This window comes from Triplophysa dalaica, chromosome 11 (genome assembly GCF_015846415.1).
Source record: "Triplophysa dalaica isolate WHDGS20190420 chromosome 11, ASM1584641v1, whole genome shotgun sequence".
NCBI classification, from domain to species: domain Eukaryota; kingdom Metazoa; phylum Chordata; class Actinopteri; order Cypriniformes; family Nemacheilidae; genus Triplophysa; species Triplophysa dalaica.
Genome location: NC_079552.1, coordinates 12,270,992 through 12,284,350, shown reverse-complemented (window position 1 = coordinate 12,284,350; position 13,359 = coordinate 12,270,992). Strand labels below are relative to the sequence as shown.

General features: G+C 42.6%; 1 protein-coding gene across 3 annotated transcripts in view; it reads left to right on the top strand.

Annotated features, from left to right (window-relative positions):
- Positions 1 to 13,359, top strand: part of zswim8 (zinc finger, SWIM-type containing 8) — a 36,793-nt gene that overhangs the window by 6,129 nt on the left and 17,305 nt on the right. For all 3 annotated transcript variants that reach the window (XR_008908407.1, XM_056761307.1, XM_056761308.1), the window contains exons 4-19: positions 1,687 to 1,859; positions 4,830 to 4,937; positions 5,043 to 5,124; positions 5,259 to 5,379; positions 7,642 to 7,843; positions 7,994 to 8,169; positions 8,278 to 9,508; positions 9,584 to 9,715; positions 9,790 to 9,969; positions 10,231 to 10,414; positions 10,501 to 10,599; positions 10,714 to 10,838; positions 10,925 to 11,207; positions 11,678 to 11,830; positions 11,999 to 12,221; positions 12,740 to 13,029. Coding sequence is in view for 2 of the 3 variants with exons in the window: in XM_056761307.1 (XP_056617285.1) it covers positions 1,687 to 1,859; positions 4,830 to 4,937; positions 5,043 to 5,124; positions 5,259 to 5,379; positions 7,642 to 7,843; positions 7,994 to 8,169; positions 8,278 to 9,508; positions 9,584 to 9,715; positions 9,790 to 9,969; positions 10,231 to 10,414; positions 10,501 to 10,599; positions 10,714 to 10,838; positions 10,925 to 11,207; positions 11,678 to 11,830; positions 11,999 to 12,221; positions 12,740 to 13,029 (3,762 nt within the window). In the remaining variant the exon portion in view is untranslated. The remainder of the gene's footprint in view (positions 1 to 1,686; positions 1,860 to 4,829; positions 4,938 to 5,042; positions 5,125 to 5,258; positions 5,380 to 7,641; positions 7,844 to 7,993; positions 8,170 to 8,277; positions 9,509 to 9,583; positions 9,716 to 9,789; positions 9,970 to 10,230; positions 10,415 to 10,500; positions 10,600 to 10,713; positions 10,839 to 10,924; positions 11,208 to 11,677; positions 11,831 to 11,998; positions 12,222 to 12,739; positions 13,030 to 13,359) is intronic.

Genomic DNA, 13,359 nt, shown 5'->3' with positions numbered 1-13,359 from the left:
TGGGCTGTGCAGCAGCAGAGGCGCATCATGGCCCGAGGCCTGACCCAGCCTGCACAATCGCCCTCCAGGAGTCTGCCTGCATTACCATTTGCAGACTATTTAAATCTCTTTAGCAGGCTAAACATTCTCAAACCGGCACTGTTTGAATAGGTTTGAGATAAACTTAGCACTACAATGCATTTAGGTGGTTGTAAAGTTTTCATCATATTTAAACATTCTTTCATCATTTACTAATTCAGTCGCATACCATTTCAAACCTGTATAACTATCTTCAGCAGATCACAAAAGAAGATATTTTGAAGAATGTTGGAAACCAAACAACATTGTCCCCCCCTTGACTTCCATTAGTTGGGCACAATTTCACTGAAACATTTCTCAAAATATCTTCTTTTGTGTTCCACAGAAGTAAGAGTCATACACAGGTTTTAAAGGACATGAGAGTGAATTAAAGACATCATATTTGAGTTTGGCTGAACTATCACTTTATCTTCCTGGTGGCATGCTTCTTGTTGGTTACATCTTGACCAACTAATGGAACTAGTTCCTCTGATTTTGTTGTGGTTGCTGATATAAGATTTTTAAAGGTGTATATTCAAGCAATTTAATCTCATTTTCTAATCTAACATTCCTGGCCAATGAGTGACCACCCACTGCGCTCCTAACGGCCCCTAAAGGCCGAATATAATGTTGTCAGTCACTCCATCAGAATGAAGCCAGAACATCCTGACACAGAACAGCTGCACCTAAAAGGGAAGTGATTCCTAAACTCTCCTCTCTGCACTTTGTTTAACCTTGCACTGAGAGTGCAATGCTAAAAAAACTGTAAAGGCCTTTCAGCCTTTACTCGACATGCCCAAAAATCTAGGTTGCTTTTGCAGACTTATCTGTCTCTTTAACAGCCGTTCATGCTGGGATACAATTAGGCAAATTATGAGAGTTTACACCTACACTTACACTCATGCATTTGGCAGACGCTTTTATCCAAAGCGACTTACATTGCAAAGTCCTATACATTTATACATAGGTATGTGCAATCCCCTGGGATCGAACCCAAGACCTTGCGTTGTTGACGCAATGCTCTTACCACTGAGCTACCGGAAAGCACAGGGTTAAAGGTTGTTTAACAACAACCTGTTTGCTAATTTAAAGAAAAGACTGTTAATACAAAGTTAACCGGGATTGATTATGAAATTCTTTAAGCTTTTGTTTTAGTGTGGACAGCTTACAAGGGAATGTGGGTCAGGAATAAAGCACTAGAGTGGTTCTTTTGGCACTGTCAGGTATACTGAAGGGAAAAAAAGAGACAGTGTTGTAAAGTTGGCTTGAGGACGCCCGTGGAACAGCAGTTATAAGCTGAAACCACCCTCTGCCCCCACCTCTGCTCTTACTGGCCAGAAGAGTGCTGGCTGTTGTCCAGCGGGTAAAAGCTTTTGGACAACCCCCTACACTCCACTGTAAACACACAATTTTTTGGACTCTGTTTCTCGGTCTCCGATGTTTTTCATTTCCTGTATGGCCTGTGTACAGTGCAATGCATATTCTGTTCTTCTTACAGCAGTCAGCTCCCTTAACGTTTGAAACATTAACGTTCTCCAAACATTTAAATAATCTCTCTGGATCACCCAAAGATTGGTTTATGGACCTTTTTGCTGTTTTAATCACAATTTTTTTTATTGTCCTTAACAGGTTTCCACCTCAGTGCCACAGTAGTGTCGCCCCAGGCTGGCCAATCAAAAGGAGCCTATAATGTGGCTGTTATGTTTGACCGCTGCCGCATCACTTCCTGCAGCTGCACCTGTGGAGCAGGAGCCAAATGGTGCGCCCATGTCGTTGCCCTCTGCCTCTTCAGAATTCACAATGTAAGGGATTTTAGACACACATATTGTCCTGTGGTGTTTTCTTAAAAGCTGATTGTGGTTTTAGATAAAAAGAGAACAAATAACAATGAATGAAATTACCCCCGTGTTAAAGTGAAGTTCACCCAAACATGAAAATTCAGTCATAATTTACTCACCTTCTTGTCATTTTAAATCTGTATGATTTTTTTTTTCTGTGCAGAACACAAAAGAAGATATTTTGAAAAATGTTGGTATAAGATCAGTGGTGGTATCCATTCATTTCTATTGTATAGACACAAAGCCAAAGCAAATCAATGTGTACCACCGTTGTTCGGTCACCGACATTGCTTAAAATATCCTTTTTTGTTCTGCAGAAGAAAGTCATATAGGTTGGGAATGACAGGGGGGTGATTAAATGATCAAATAATTTATTTTTTGGTGAACTATCTCTTTAAGGCGATCAAATACGAAGCCTAAAATAAAATAAAATCACAAGGGGTTACTTGGAGAGAAAGAAAACTTTTAATATGGCTTTAGTTAAGTTTTAATGGCTGTTGATATACTAACACTACAAATCCAACCCCCAAGGTTTAAAAATAATCTCTTACTGTTTTTCAACACAACATAAACACAAACATTTAAATATGCACAATGGCCCGCCTATGATGGACATATCTGTGGGGATGATTTCACATCCAGCGATCTGTCTCTAGGCTTTGTCTGTCTGTGCAGAGTGACCGTGGGCGTGAGAGCACTGAAAAGCTTTTGATTATGTTTGAAGCCTCCCTGTGGACCGAGGAGGGTGGAGAGGGGGATCTGCTCGGTCTTGATATCCCCCACGCCCTGTAGGAGGCCCTGCCGCAGTCAGATAGACCTGTTGGCCCGGGCCGTGGGTGGCGTTTAGCATTTGCATGTGAGCTTGTGCCGGTTGCTTCTTGGGGGAAATTGTAACAAACTTATTTTGCATAATGCTGCATGGTTTGATCATAAACAACGAATACATAATTACTCTGTGCGGTTTCTGTTAAATGTTGGTCCCCAAAATAAAAAACACAAAAAAGAACGCATCCAAGTTTTCTTTAAAGTTAAAAGTTGATACATTTGGTGGGGTCAAAGTCCATATTTATAGGTGAGGTCGACTCTTATCTCAGTCTGTTGGCAGCAGTCTTCCATAAAGTATCACTTATCAAGTCTCAAAATTGAGTTATTCTGATTTTCTATTCTTGCAAACGTTTTACTAGCATTTAATCTGCTGTTGAAAATAAAGTATATACGTAGTTTTGATACGATATGCTTCATGACTCTTAGGAAGAGTGTGTGTCGTCTTGATATCTTAATAAAGGATCTCTATATTTGCTGCTTTGCATGCTGTGGTCTGTGTGTAATGAGGTTACCTATGGTTTTCTCACATCACAGCCTAAAGTTCAGATGCTGTAGTCTCTACATTTAGCCCACCTACAGAATGTCACAAAATAAATGATTTATAAAATAGTTTTTACCTGCTCAAGGTATCTGATATTGAACAAAGAAGATCAAACGGATACAACTACTGCTTTCCTGTAGCTCAGTGGTAAGAGCACTGTGTTAACAACGCAAGATTGTAGGTTCGATCCCAGGGGATTGCAAATACCTATGTAAAATGTATAGGATAAAGCAATGTAAGTGGCTTTGGATAAAAGCGTCTGCCAAATGCCTAAATGTAAATGTAAACAACTAGATTAAAATATGCAGGTGCAAGAGGCTTTGTATTTACAGTGTTCCTGTAGCTCCGATTTATCCAATGCATTGAACAAATAGAATTAATGCACAGGTCAGGATGCATGGTTAATTGTGTTGTCCTTTAATGCATTTTTAGGAATAATCACACTAAATCAACTTGTTTAATTTATGTTTCTAGCATAATGTAAATGTATTTGTGAGTGTGTGTTAGACATTAGATCACGGTTTGCATCTTAGATGTGCCCTTTAACTATTTGAGTGGGCTTGTGTGGTTTTCACATCGAGTGATCTGTCAGACTGTCCTCACAACCTAACTCACATCAAGGCATCCCACTGGTAGTCTAAACTGCCTGTGGTTGCTTACATTATAAAGCGGTTTTACTGACCTATATGGAAAATTTTAATTTATGTGACCATAATGAAGATAATGTCCCTTAAACTATTTTGCAATGGTAGCAACCAAAGTCATTTTCTTTTTTTTACCCTAATGCTTTATTTAGGTCTGTTTTAATGACATAATGCATGCTGTTTGGTTATTTAGCTGATGCTTTTCTCATTTGATTTAAATTGCAAACGGTGTTGCTTCTAGTTGTTGCAAAATTTATTGCAATACCTTTATTTGACCAGATATTAACCCAGCCATTATCGTTATTTGGAATTTATTTGGTGTGAAAATGTCTTAAAATGGGTCATTCTGATACACTGTGTGAAAGTATGTGAACCCACAAAGCTTTTGTTAGGCTCAGCCACACAGCTTATCCAGCTTTGTATCGAGCTTTGGCCAGAAATCTTTGAAAGAAAATCATTTTCATTCTTCTTGTCCTCCTGAAGAAGTCCAGGCACATTCTTCATCCATCCTCCTCGCCTCCTCATCCTCTGGCTCTTAAACACATTGTCTTTCAATAACTCCTGGCACAACCCCCACAGGACACTCTGCATTTTTTAAACAAATGCATGAGCTGAAAAGAGAATTAGTTTCTGATCTCCTTAAAGCATGGCTGTCTGGAGCTCATATATTTTACATGGGGCGTTTGCAAATTAGTGTGTTTCTAAACCTGCAGAAGATCAGGTGATGGCGCACTGGGACTGCCACCTGAAGGCATCAAAGCCACCAGACGCATTAGAAATGCACGGAGTGTTTGTTAACGAGCAGTCTGCTTCAGGTTTGCATTAGCGTGTGGGAATTAAAGCACAGAAGTTTGAATCCGGTTATTTGTGTCGGACATTATCGACTTGAAATATCAGGGAGTCATGATATGTGTGTTCCTGTAGGCATCTGCAGTGTGTCTCCGAGCACCTGTGTCAGAGTCCCTGTCCAGATTACAACGGGATCAACTTCAGAAGTTTGCACAATACCTCATCAGTGAACTCCCACAACAGGTGAGTCCTCATTGCCCATTCCGTCTTAGAATTTTGAAATAAATCTAATCTCCACACAACACATTATCTCTGGCTGTATTGTGATTTGCTGTTTTGTGTCACCAGATCTTACCGACAGCTCAGCGCCTCCTGGATGAGCTCCTTTCTTCCCAGTCTACTGCTATTAACACAGTGTGTGGAGCTCCGGGTACGCACTGACCTACAAACCACTATTAATAATAGAGATGGAGAAAGAAAAAAATAACGTGGTTAAGATTTTGAAAGTTCAATGTGTTTACTTTATTAATTCTCATTTTTCTGTTTAAATGATTGAATTCACAGATCCTACCGCAGGCCCTTCAGCTTCTGACCAGAGCACTTGGTATTTGGATGAGTCCACCCTCAGTGACAACATAAAGAAAACGCTGCACAAGTTCTGTGGCCCATCACCTGTTGTATTTAGGTAAAATAAACCAAACCCTGTTGTCATCCATTAAAAAACGCTGCTTTACTGTTTAGCCAGTTTCACATTAGCAAGAGTGCTGTTGTGCTGAATATCAGCATAGTAGTTCAGCAACAGCACAATTGTGAGTGTTGATATTGCTTATACAGTGAGGGAAATTATTATTTGATCCCCAGCTGATTTTGTAAGTTTGCCTGCTTACGAAGAAATGAAGGGTCTATTATTTTTATACCAGGGTTATTTTAACTGATGGAGACAGTATATAAAAGATCAGAGGGGAAATTTATATAAAGGTTATCAGTGTCATTCATCAGGTCAGTCAGTGAAAAGTATTTGATCCCCGAGCAAAACATAACTTTGTACTTGGAGGAGAAACCCTTGTTGGGAAGCACAGAGCTAACACATTTCTGATAGTTGGTTACCTGGTTTGCACATGTGTCCGGGTCCACTCCTCTATATTTAAGGTTTCTTGGCTGTCGCTGATCAAATTGGTGTTTTAGCCTCCACAGATTTTCTATAGGACTAGGGTCTAGAGACTGGCTAGGACATTTAATGTGCTTCTCCTTAAGCAAATTTTTGGTTATCTTGGCAATATGTGTCTTTGTCATGTTAAACGCACATCCACAACCCATGATCTAGTTAAGGGGAGGAGGTGCTCGTCCAAGATTTTATGGTACACTGTCCCTCAGCCCCTCAATGTGGTGAAGTCATCTTGTACCCTAAGCAGAGAAAAAGCCCTGAAGAATAATGTTTCCAACACTGTGCTTCTCTGTAGGGATGGGGTTCTCTTGGGGTCATATTTCTCTACCTCCAAAACCAGGAGTCAATTTTGGTCTCACAGCACTTTCTCCAAATTTTTTTGATGTTCATTGTCAAACTTCAGACGAGCCAGACCTACTCCTTATTGGTCAGGAGGACCTTGCGGGTTCTTCAGGATTTCAATCTATTGTGGCATAGCGTGGTACCAATGGTTTGCTTGCTTACCAACTGTCTTGAAATCATTAACAAGCATCTTCCTCGTAGTTCTGGGCTGATCTTTATCCTTTCTTATGATCATGTTTACCCCATTGGTGAAATCTTGCAGGGAGCTCCAGAGGGCAAGTGATAGTTATTTTGTGTATCTTTTATTTCCAAATAATCGCACCAACAGTTGTCTCCTTCTCACCAAGCTTCTGTCTGTTGCCTATTCAAGGTTTGTTCAGGTCTACAATCTTGTCCCTGACATTCTTTGAAACCTATTTGGTCTGGACCATGGTGTTGGAGAGGTTGAAATGGAATATACAGATTCTGTTGGCACGCATCTTTTATTTACATAACAAGCTGAGTTAGGAGTACTTTATTAAAGTGACAGAACTAATCTGCGGTCCACATAGGCACATAACCAATCTGTGGAGCCATAATTCTTGCTGGTTGCTAGGGGATCAACTACTTATTTCACTGACTGAAATGCAAATCAATTTATAACTTCTATATAAAAAAAATCCTGTTTTATTGGTTGATATTCGGTTTCTATCAGTTAAAATAAACCTAGAATAAAAATGATAGACCCTTAATTTCCTTGTAAGCAAGCAAATTTACAAAATCAGCAGGGGATCAAATAATTATTTCCATCACTGTATATAACAAGATTCTATATTAAGTTGCTTTAAAGGGATAGTTCACCCAAAAATGTCGTTCAAAACCTGTTCACGAGTCTTATTTCTGTGGTACAGAAAATAACATATTTCAAGAAATGTCACAGTGATTTTGTGTCCATACAGTGGAGATAATGGGGGCAAATGTTTGGTAACAAAGATTTTTCATAATAACCTCTTTTGTGTTCTGAACAAGAAAGTAAGTCATACTGGTTTGAAATGACATGAGTAAAGCCCATTGCACATTGAGTCCGAAATATCTGCATGTTAAAAAATAAATACGATCTCACGTTGTGTCAATCACATTTACACACTGCCTCCGATATTTTCGTCCGTCATAAAAAAACTTGGATCGGGTTCGATTTTCTGCGTCTTTTGCATCCGTCACGCACTTTGAGAGGCCTTTTTTAACAATTCAGAGACGCCGTACAAACAAAGGGCCAAATGCGATAAAATGCATACGAAAATTTCGGACTGTATTTGCAAAGACCTTTAAATGAGTTTTTATTTTTGAGTGTACTGTTCTTTTAAAGTGGTCAGTTTGCCAGTCAGTTTTCTTTTTTTATTCTTTATTTAATCACAGAGCGAGGGAGATTTAACATTCTTTTGCTCTGCCACTTGTTCTCAGTGATGTGAACTCCATGTATCTGTCATCCACTGAGCCTCCCGCAGCCGCGGAATGGGCTTGTTTGCTGAGACCTCTGCGAGGAAGAGAGCCAGAGGGCATCTGGAACCTTCTGTCCATCGTCAGAGAGATGTTTAAGAGGAGGGATAGTAATGCTGCTCCTCTTTTAGAGATCCTCACCGAACAGTGTCTCACCCATGAACAGGTACTGAACCTCATTCAGCCACACAACAATCAACTTATTTATCCGACTGGCTTTTGACCAATTGGAATCAATTATTCCATAGTGCTGTGTAATAGTCCCTCTCGCGCTTTAATGACTAGACTAATGTGTGGCTGTTCTCTCTTCATCCAGATTATTGGTTGGTGGTACAGTGTGAGGACATCTGCCTCTCACAGCAGTGCCAGCGGGCACACAGGCCGCAGTAATGGGCAGACAGAGGTGGCAGCGCATGCCTGTGCCAGTATGTGTGATGAAATGGTGGTCTTATGGAGAATGGGAGTGTTGGATCCAACCATGAGCCCACAGAGGTAAGCAACTGAAAAGAGCTTTTTCTAAACTTGAATTACTTTATGCTGTTGATCTCTTGAGGATTTGTGGTGATATTTGTGCCAATGTTCTTTGTCTGTGTTCCTCAGGCGTTTAGAACTGGCTGCCCAGCTGAAGCAGTGGCACCTAAAAGTTATAGAGATAGTTAAACGTGGACAGCATCGCAAGTCCTTGGACAAACTCTTCCAAGGCTTCAAACCAGCTGTGGAATGCTGCTACTTCAACTGGGAAGTCGCCTATCCATTACCTGGCATCACCTATTGCGGTGCGGATAAGAAAAATGCCTCATTTTGTTGGTCCAGGGCGATGCAGCAGCTCCGAACTAAAGCTGGGTCTACTGGGGATTCTCAAGATCCTGGAACCCGCAGCGGTACGTCTGAAGCTAATTCCTCCGAATCCAAATTGCAGAGAAGCTCCCATCCTCCCCAGCAGGAAGTGGCTGTCCGACCTAAAGAGACCTTGGTGAGCAAGAGGAAAGGAGTTTCGGGGATTAACAGCACCAGTGGTGGGGTGCTGTTGCGTCTGGGCAGTGGGGTCGCTCTCTCTCTTGAGGAGGGAGGAAAAGGCATATATAAATCTGGCTCCTCTCCATCAACTGGTAGCAAAACCAAGCTAACACAAAGCAACAAGGGCTCGTGTGGAAGTTCAAGTGGCCTTGGTGGGAAGCATCCTAGCGCTAAACGGCGAACCAGCAGCGAGGACAGTTCTCTAGAGCCTGATATGGCTGAGTTGAGTCTGGATGACGGCTCCAGTCTGGCACTTGGTGCGGAGGCCAGTAACACTTTTGATTTCCTGCCACCTCCGCCTGAGATGCTACCTTCACCTAGCCCCCTTCTTCGCGAGCCACGCAAATTCAGCAGCGGCGGCGGCACTTCGAAGGACCGCCCGTTTGAGACTAAACGTGTGCCTCAATCTGCTCCTGATGCCCATACCTGCTTTTCGAAAGAGAGCTCCATGACGGCCCCAGTTGTGGTAGCTATGGAGAAAGAGGTCGAGGTAGAGGCAGAGGCAGATCTGGATGAGAATGGAGGAGATGAGGACCCGGTTGATGATGCTCAGCCCTCTGCGTCAACCACCGGCAAGCCTCAGCGAAGCCGGATAGAGGGAGATGGGAGTGGGGCTTCAGGAGGGTCTCCTGGACCACAGGCAGCTGAGGCGGTGGCTGGTGGAGATGCAGTGGGTGATGATGACTATCAAGCGTACTACCTTAGCGCTGCATCGGAAGAGGGAGCGGAGAGAGGGGTAGCGGATAGCAACCATGAGGAAGAACCGGACATCTTTGCTGGGATTAAACCTCTGGAACAAGAGGGCAGGATGGAGGTAAAATAATTTTTTAGACCATCTAGACTTTTTATTGGCCAAACAGGATTCTGATATTTTCTGATTTTATTGTAGGTGCTGTTTGCCTGTGCTGAGGCTCTTTATGCTCACGGCTACAGTAATGAGGCGTGCCGATTGGCAGTCGAACTTGCTCGAGATCTTCTGGATAATCCACCCGACCTCAAGGTGGAGCAGCCCCAGACAAAGGTACCGAAGGATGTTCTGCGTATTGCTGTGCTGATGCTCACAGATGAGATTGAATGGATCTTTGTCTTTCCTAGGGTAAAAAGAGCAAGGTGTCGACCACTAAACAGACTCAGGTGGCCACAAACACCCTGTCTAAAGTAGCCTTCCTGCTAACTGTGCTGAGTGAGAGACTAGAGCTCCATAACCTGGCCTTCAACACTGGCATGTTCTCTCTGGAGATGCAGAGACCTCCCGCTTCTACTAAAGCCCTTGAGGTAAAACAGAATATTCGATTATTTGAATACATCTAATGATCTATTTAACAGTACAGTTTAATATTATTTATTGAGTGTCACAAGTTGGAATGGGTAACAGATTGTTTTATGTGTGTGCATATTTTAAGTTCTTTCTCACACCAGTGATGCCAAAAATCTGAGCAATATGCTCCGTTGCATAGTGCATGCGTATTGTGTGTCATATGTATGATATAGGGTTTTAAATCTCTGAAGTCATGAGCTTCTGTGTTCTTGTGTTAGGTAAAGCTGGCATATCAGGAGTCTGAGGTGGTGGCTCTGCTGAAGAAGATTCCTCTTGGGGTTGTAGAAATGACTTCCATAAGGGACAGAGCCGAGCAGCTCCGTGATGGAAACTTTTGCGACTATAGGCCTGTTCTGCCACTCATGCTCGCTAGCTTCATATTTGATGTGCTTTGCACGCCCGGTAAGTCAAATGTCTGCCACATAAGCATTTAAAACATCCCTCAAACTCCCAATGCACATTTATCATTATGCTTTCCATTCAAACAGTGGTGTCTCCCACGGGCTCTCGACCTCCTAGCCGTAACCGTAACAACGAGATGCCTGGTGATGAGGAGCTGGGCTTTGAGGCTGCTGTAGCAGCTCTTGGTAAGAGTTAATTTATGTGAAATGCACAAAAGAATCCTGCTGTGTGTTAGATATTTTTTCTCCATTTGTGTTTTACTCATTTCTCTTTCTGGTTCTGCTGTTTTATTTTCTAAGGTATGAAAACTACAGTTAGCGAGGCAGAGCATCCTCTCCTCTGTGAGGGGACACGGAGAGAGAAAGGAGACCTGGCTCTGGCGCTGATGATCACGTATAAAGATGACCAGAGCAAGTTAAAAAAGGCAAGAACTTTGAAAAAAACCTCTCCTCTTACATACTCTGCTTGATGCTGAAAAAATTTGAGTGTTAATGTCTGATTTTTTTATAGATTCTGGATAAGCTCCTTGATCGTGAGAGCCAGACCCATAAGCCTCAGACTCTGAGCTCCTTTTACAGCAAACCAGCCACCAGCAGTCAGAAGAGCCCATCCAAACATTCCACCCATGGTACCAGTGGTGCCACAGGTGGTGTGTCAAAGCACGGCCCGTCAGCAGCATCGGCCGCCGTGCAGGGTGTGAGCAGCGGGGGAGCTGCGGGACAGCAGGGAGGATTAACAGGTGGTGTTCAGGGCTCAGCGTCAGGAGAAGGAGTCGGTGACAATAGAGATCAAGGTGAACCATCTCGATCAAAGTCTCATGGTTGAACAGTATTATGGGGAATTCACTAAAAATTATAATTTGTATGCGTTGTCCACTTGGATTACAAAGTAATTCTGATTGTATAGTGCCGGAAACAAGAAATGTTAATTCTGTCTGCATTTGCTCACCTTCATGTTGTTTCAAAAGCTTATGACTAACCGTGTGAACACGGAAGAAATATTTTAAACCAGCTGTTTTCTATGCAATGGAAGTTTACTGGAATCAAAGCTCACAGCATGAGTGGGAGGAAATAATAACATCACTTTTGTTTTTGGGTGAACTGTTCTTTTGACAGATTTTGTGTAGTTCTTTTACAAAATAAATGCGACAGTGCCAAGAGAGTGGCTCCTTTTATGTGCCAAAATGTTTGTTATTGTCTCGTGTCCTTGTGGTGTTTGTTGAGATCCTGTTTAATATTTATCTCCTCATTCTTGTTTTGGCAGAGGGTGCGCAGTCCTCCTCCTGTGAGCAGCAGAGCGAGGCTGCACCCTTCAAGCCTGAGGGCACTGTGCCCAGCCGTCTGGCGCTAGGGGGCCGCGGGGCATACAGCACACGCTGCTGGGGATCACCTGTACGGCAGAAGAAGAAACACACAGGTAAGAAACAGTGGGCTTAGCATTTTTATGTTACAAACAGGTCATAAACCAACTCAATTCATACATTCAGTTTTGTTTAATATTTCTTACAAGTAATTATGAATGCATAAAGACATTTCAAAGTATAAGCTGTTTTAGGCATATTATTTCTGACCTCTGTTTTCTCAGGCATGGCAAGCATTGACAGTAGCGCTCCAGAGACCACCTCAGACAGCTCCCCTACTCTCAGTCGACGCCCACTTCGAGGGGGTTGGACAGCTGCTTCCTGGGGGAGGGGACAGGACAGTGACAGCATCAGTAGTTCTTCCTCTGATTCACTGGGCTCGTCATCATCCAGCGGCTCACGCAGAGCAGGAGGAGGAGCCAGAGCCAAGAGTACTGACACCAGCAGGTGAGACAAACCTGTGACCTTTCGTCCTCATTGAAGGTGACTGAAATGTTTTTGATGGCAAAGCTGAATGGAGACCCGGGGAATGCTTCTCTTTATATCTGATTTATATCTGTTCCATGCAATTGACAATGGTTTTATTTGAATCCATTATAATTCAGTTGTTTGGGATTTACTGAGTCAGGGGTTTCATTTTAGTCAAAACTTGTTTGTTCGTCTGTGGGTTTGTTCAAAGAGGTTCTACATCTTTTTTGCCTGATCTAGATCAAATATGTGTAGTTGTTGCTATTTTGACCAGCAAAAAAGTAATTTAATTTTTGCTCTGTTCGTAGTCATTTACCTCACATTACATTTGTGAATTTGACAGATGTTTCTATCCAAAGTGCATTCAGGCTATAAACATTTGCATTGTATTTCATATGTCTGTTCCCTGGGAATTCAATATATGATAGGTGCAGGAACACCATTAACTTTAGTGCTCACCATGTAATGAAGGAGCACATTATCTCTCTTCCATTTAGGTATAAAGGCCGCCGGCCTGAATGCCACGCTCCACACGTGCCCAACCAACCATCTGAGGCAGCTGCCCATTTTTATTTCGAGCTGGCCAAGACTGTGCTGATTAAAGCTGGAGGAAACAGCTCCACCTCAATCTTCACTCAACCCTCTGCAAGCGGAGGCCACCAGGGGCCCCACCGCAACCTGCATCTGTGTGCCTTTGAGATCGGCCTGTACGCCCTCGGCCTGCATAATTTTGTGTCTCCAAACTGGCTGTCAAGAACTTATTCGTCACATGTTTCCTGGATTACAGGTGAGAGGAAAATGTATGGTATTTGTCTTTGTATCCGACTGCAGAGGCAAACATTTTAAGCCTTAAAAATTAAGATGCAAATGTTTGGACTTGGTCAGTCAGTTTAGAATTACATTTGTAGTGTCGTAATGGATGGGCACGCTCTGCGGGAGGGACCCGTGTGGTGAGGGCCCAAAACAATATACTTTTTTTGACGTGAATAAATCAGACTTTTATTTTGTTGTCAATTTTTGACTACCGCCGTTTGGTGATCAACTTCCCTGTGTCTCGATCAGCTCTCTTGCTCCCGAGTTTGTGAATCATATGTATGGGTCCGGCCACTGGAAAGGA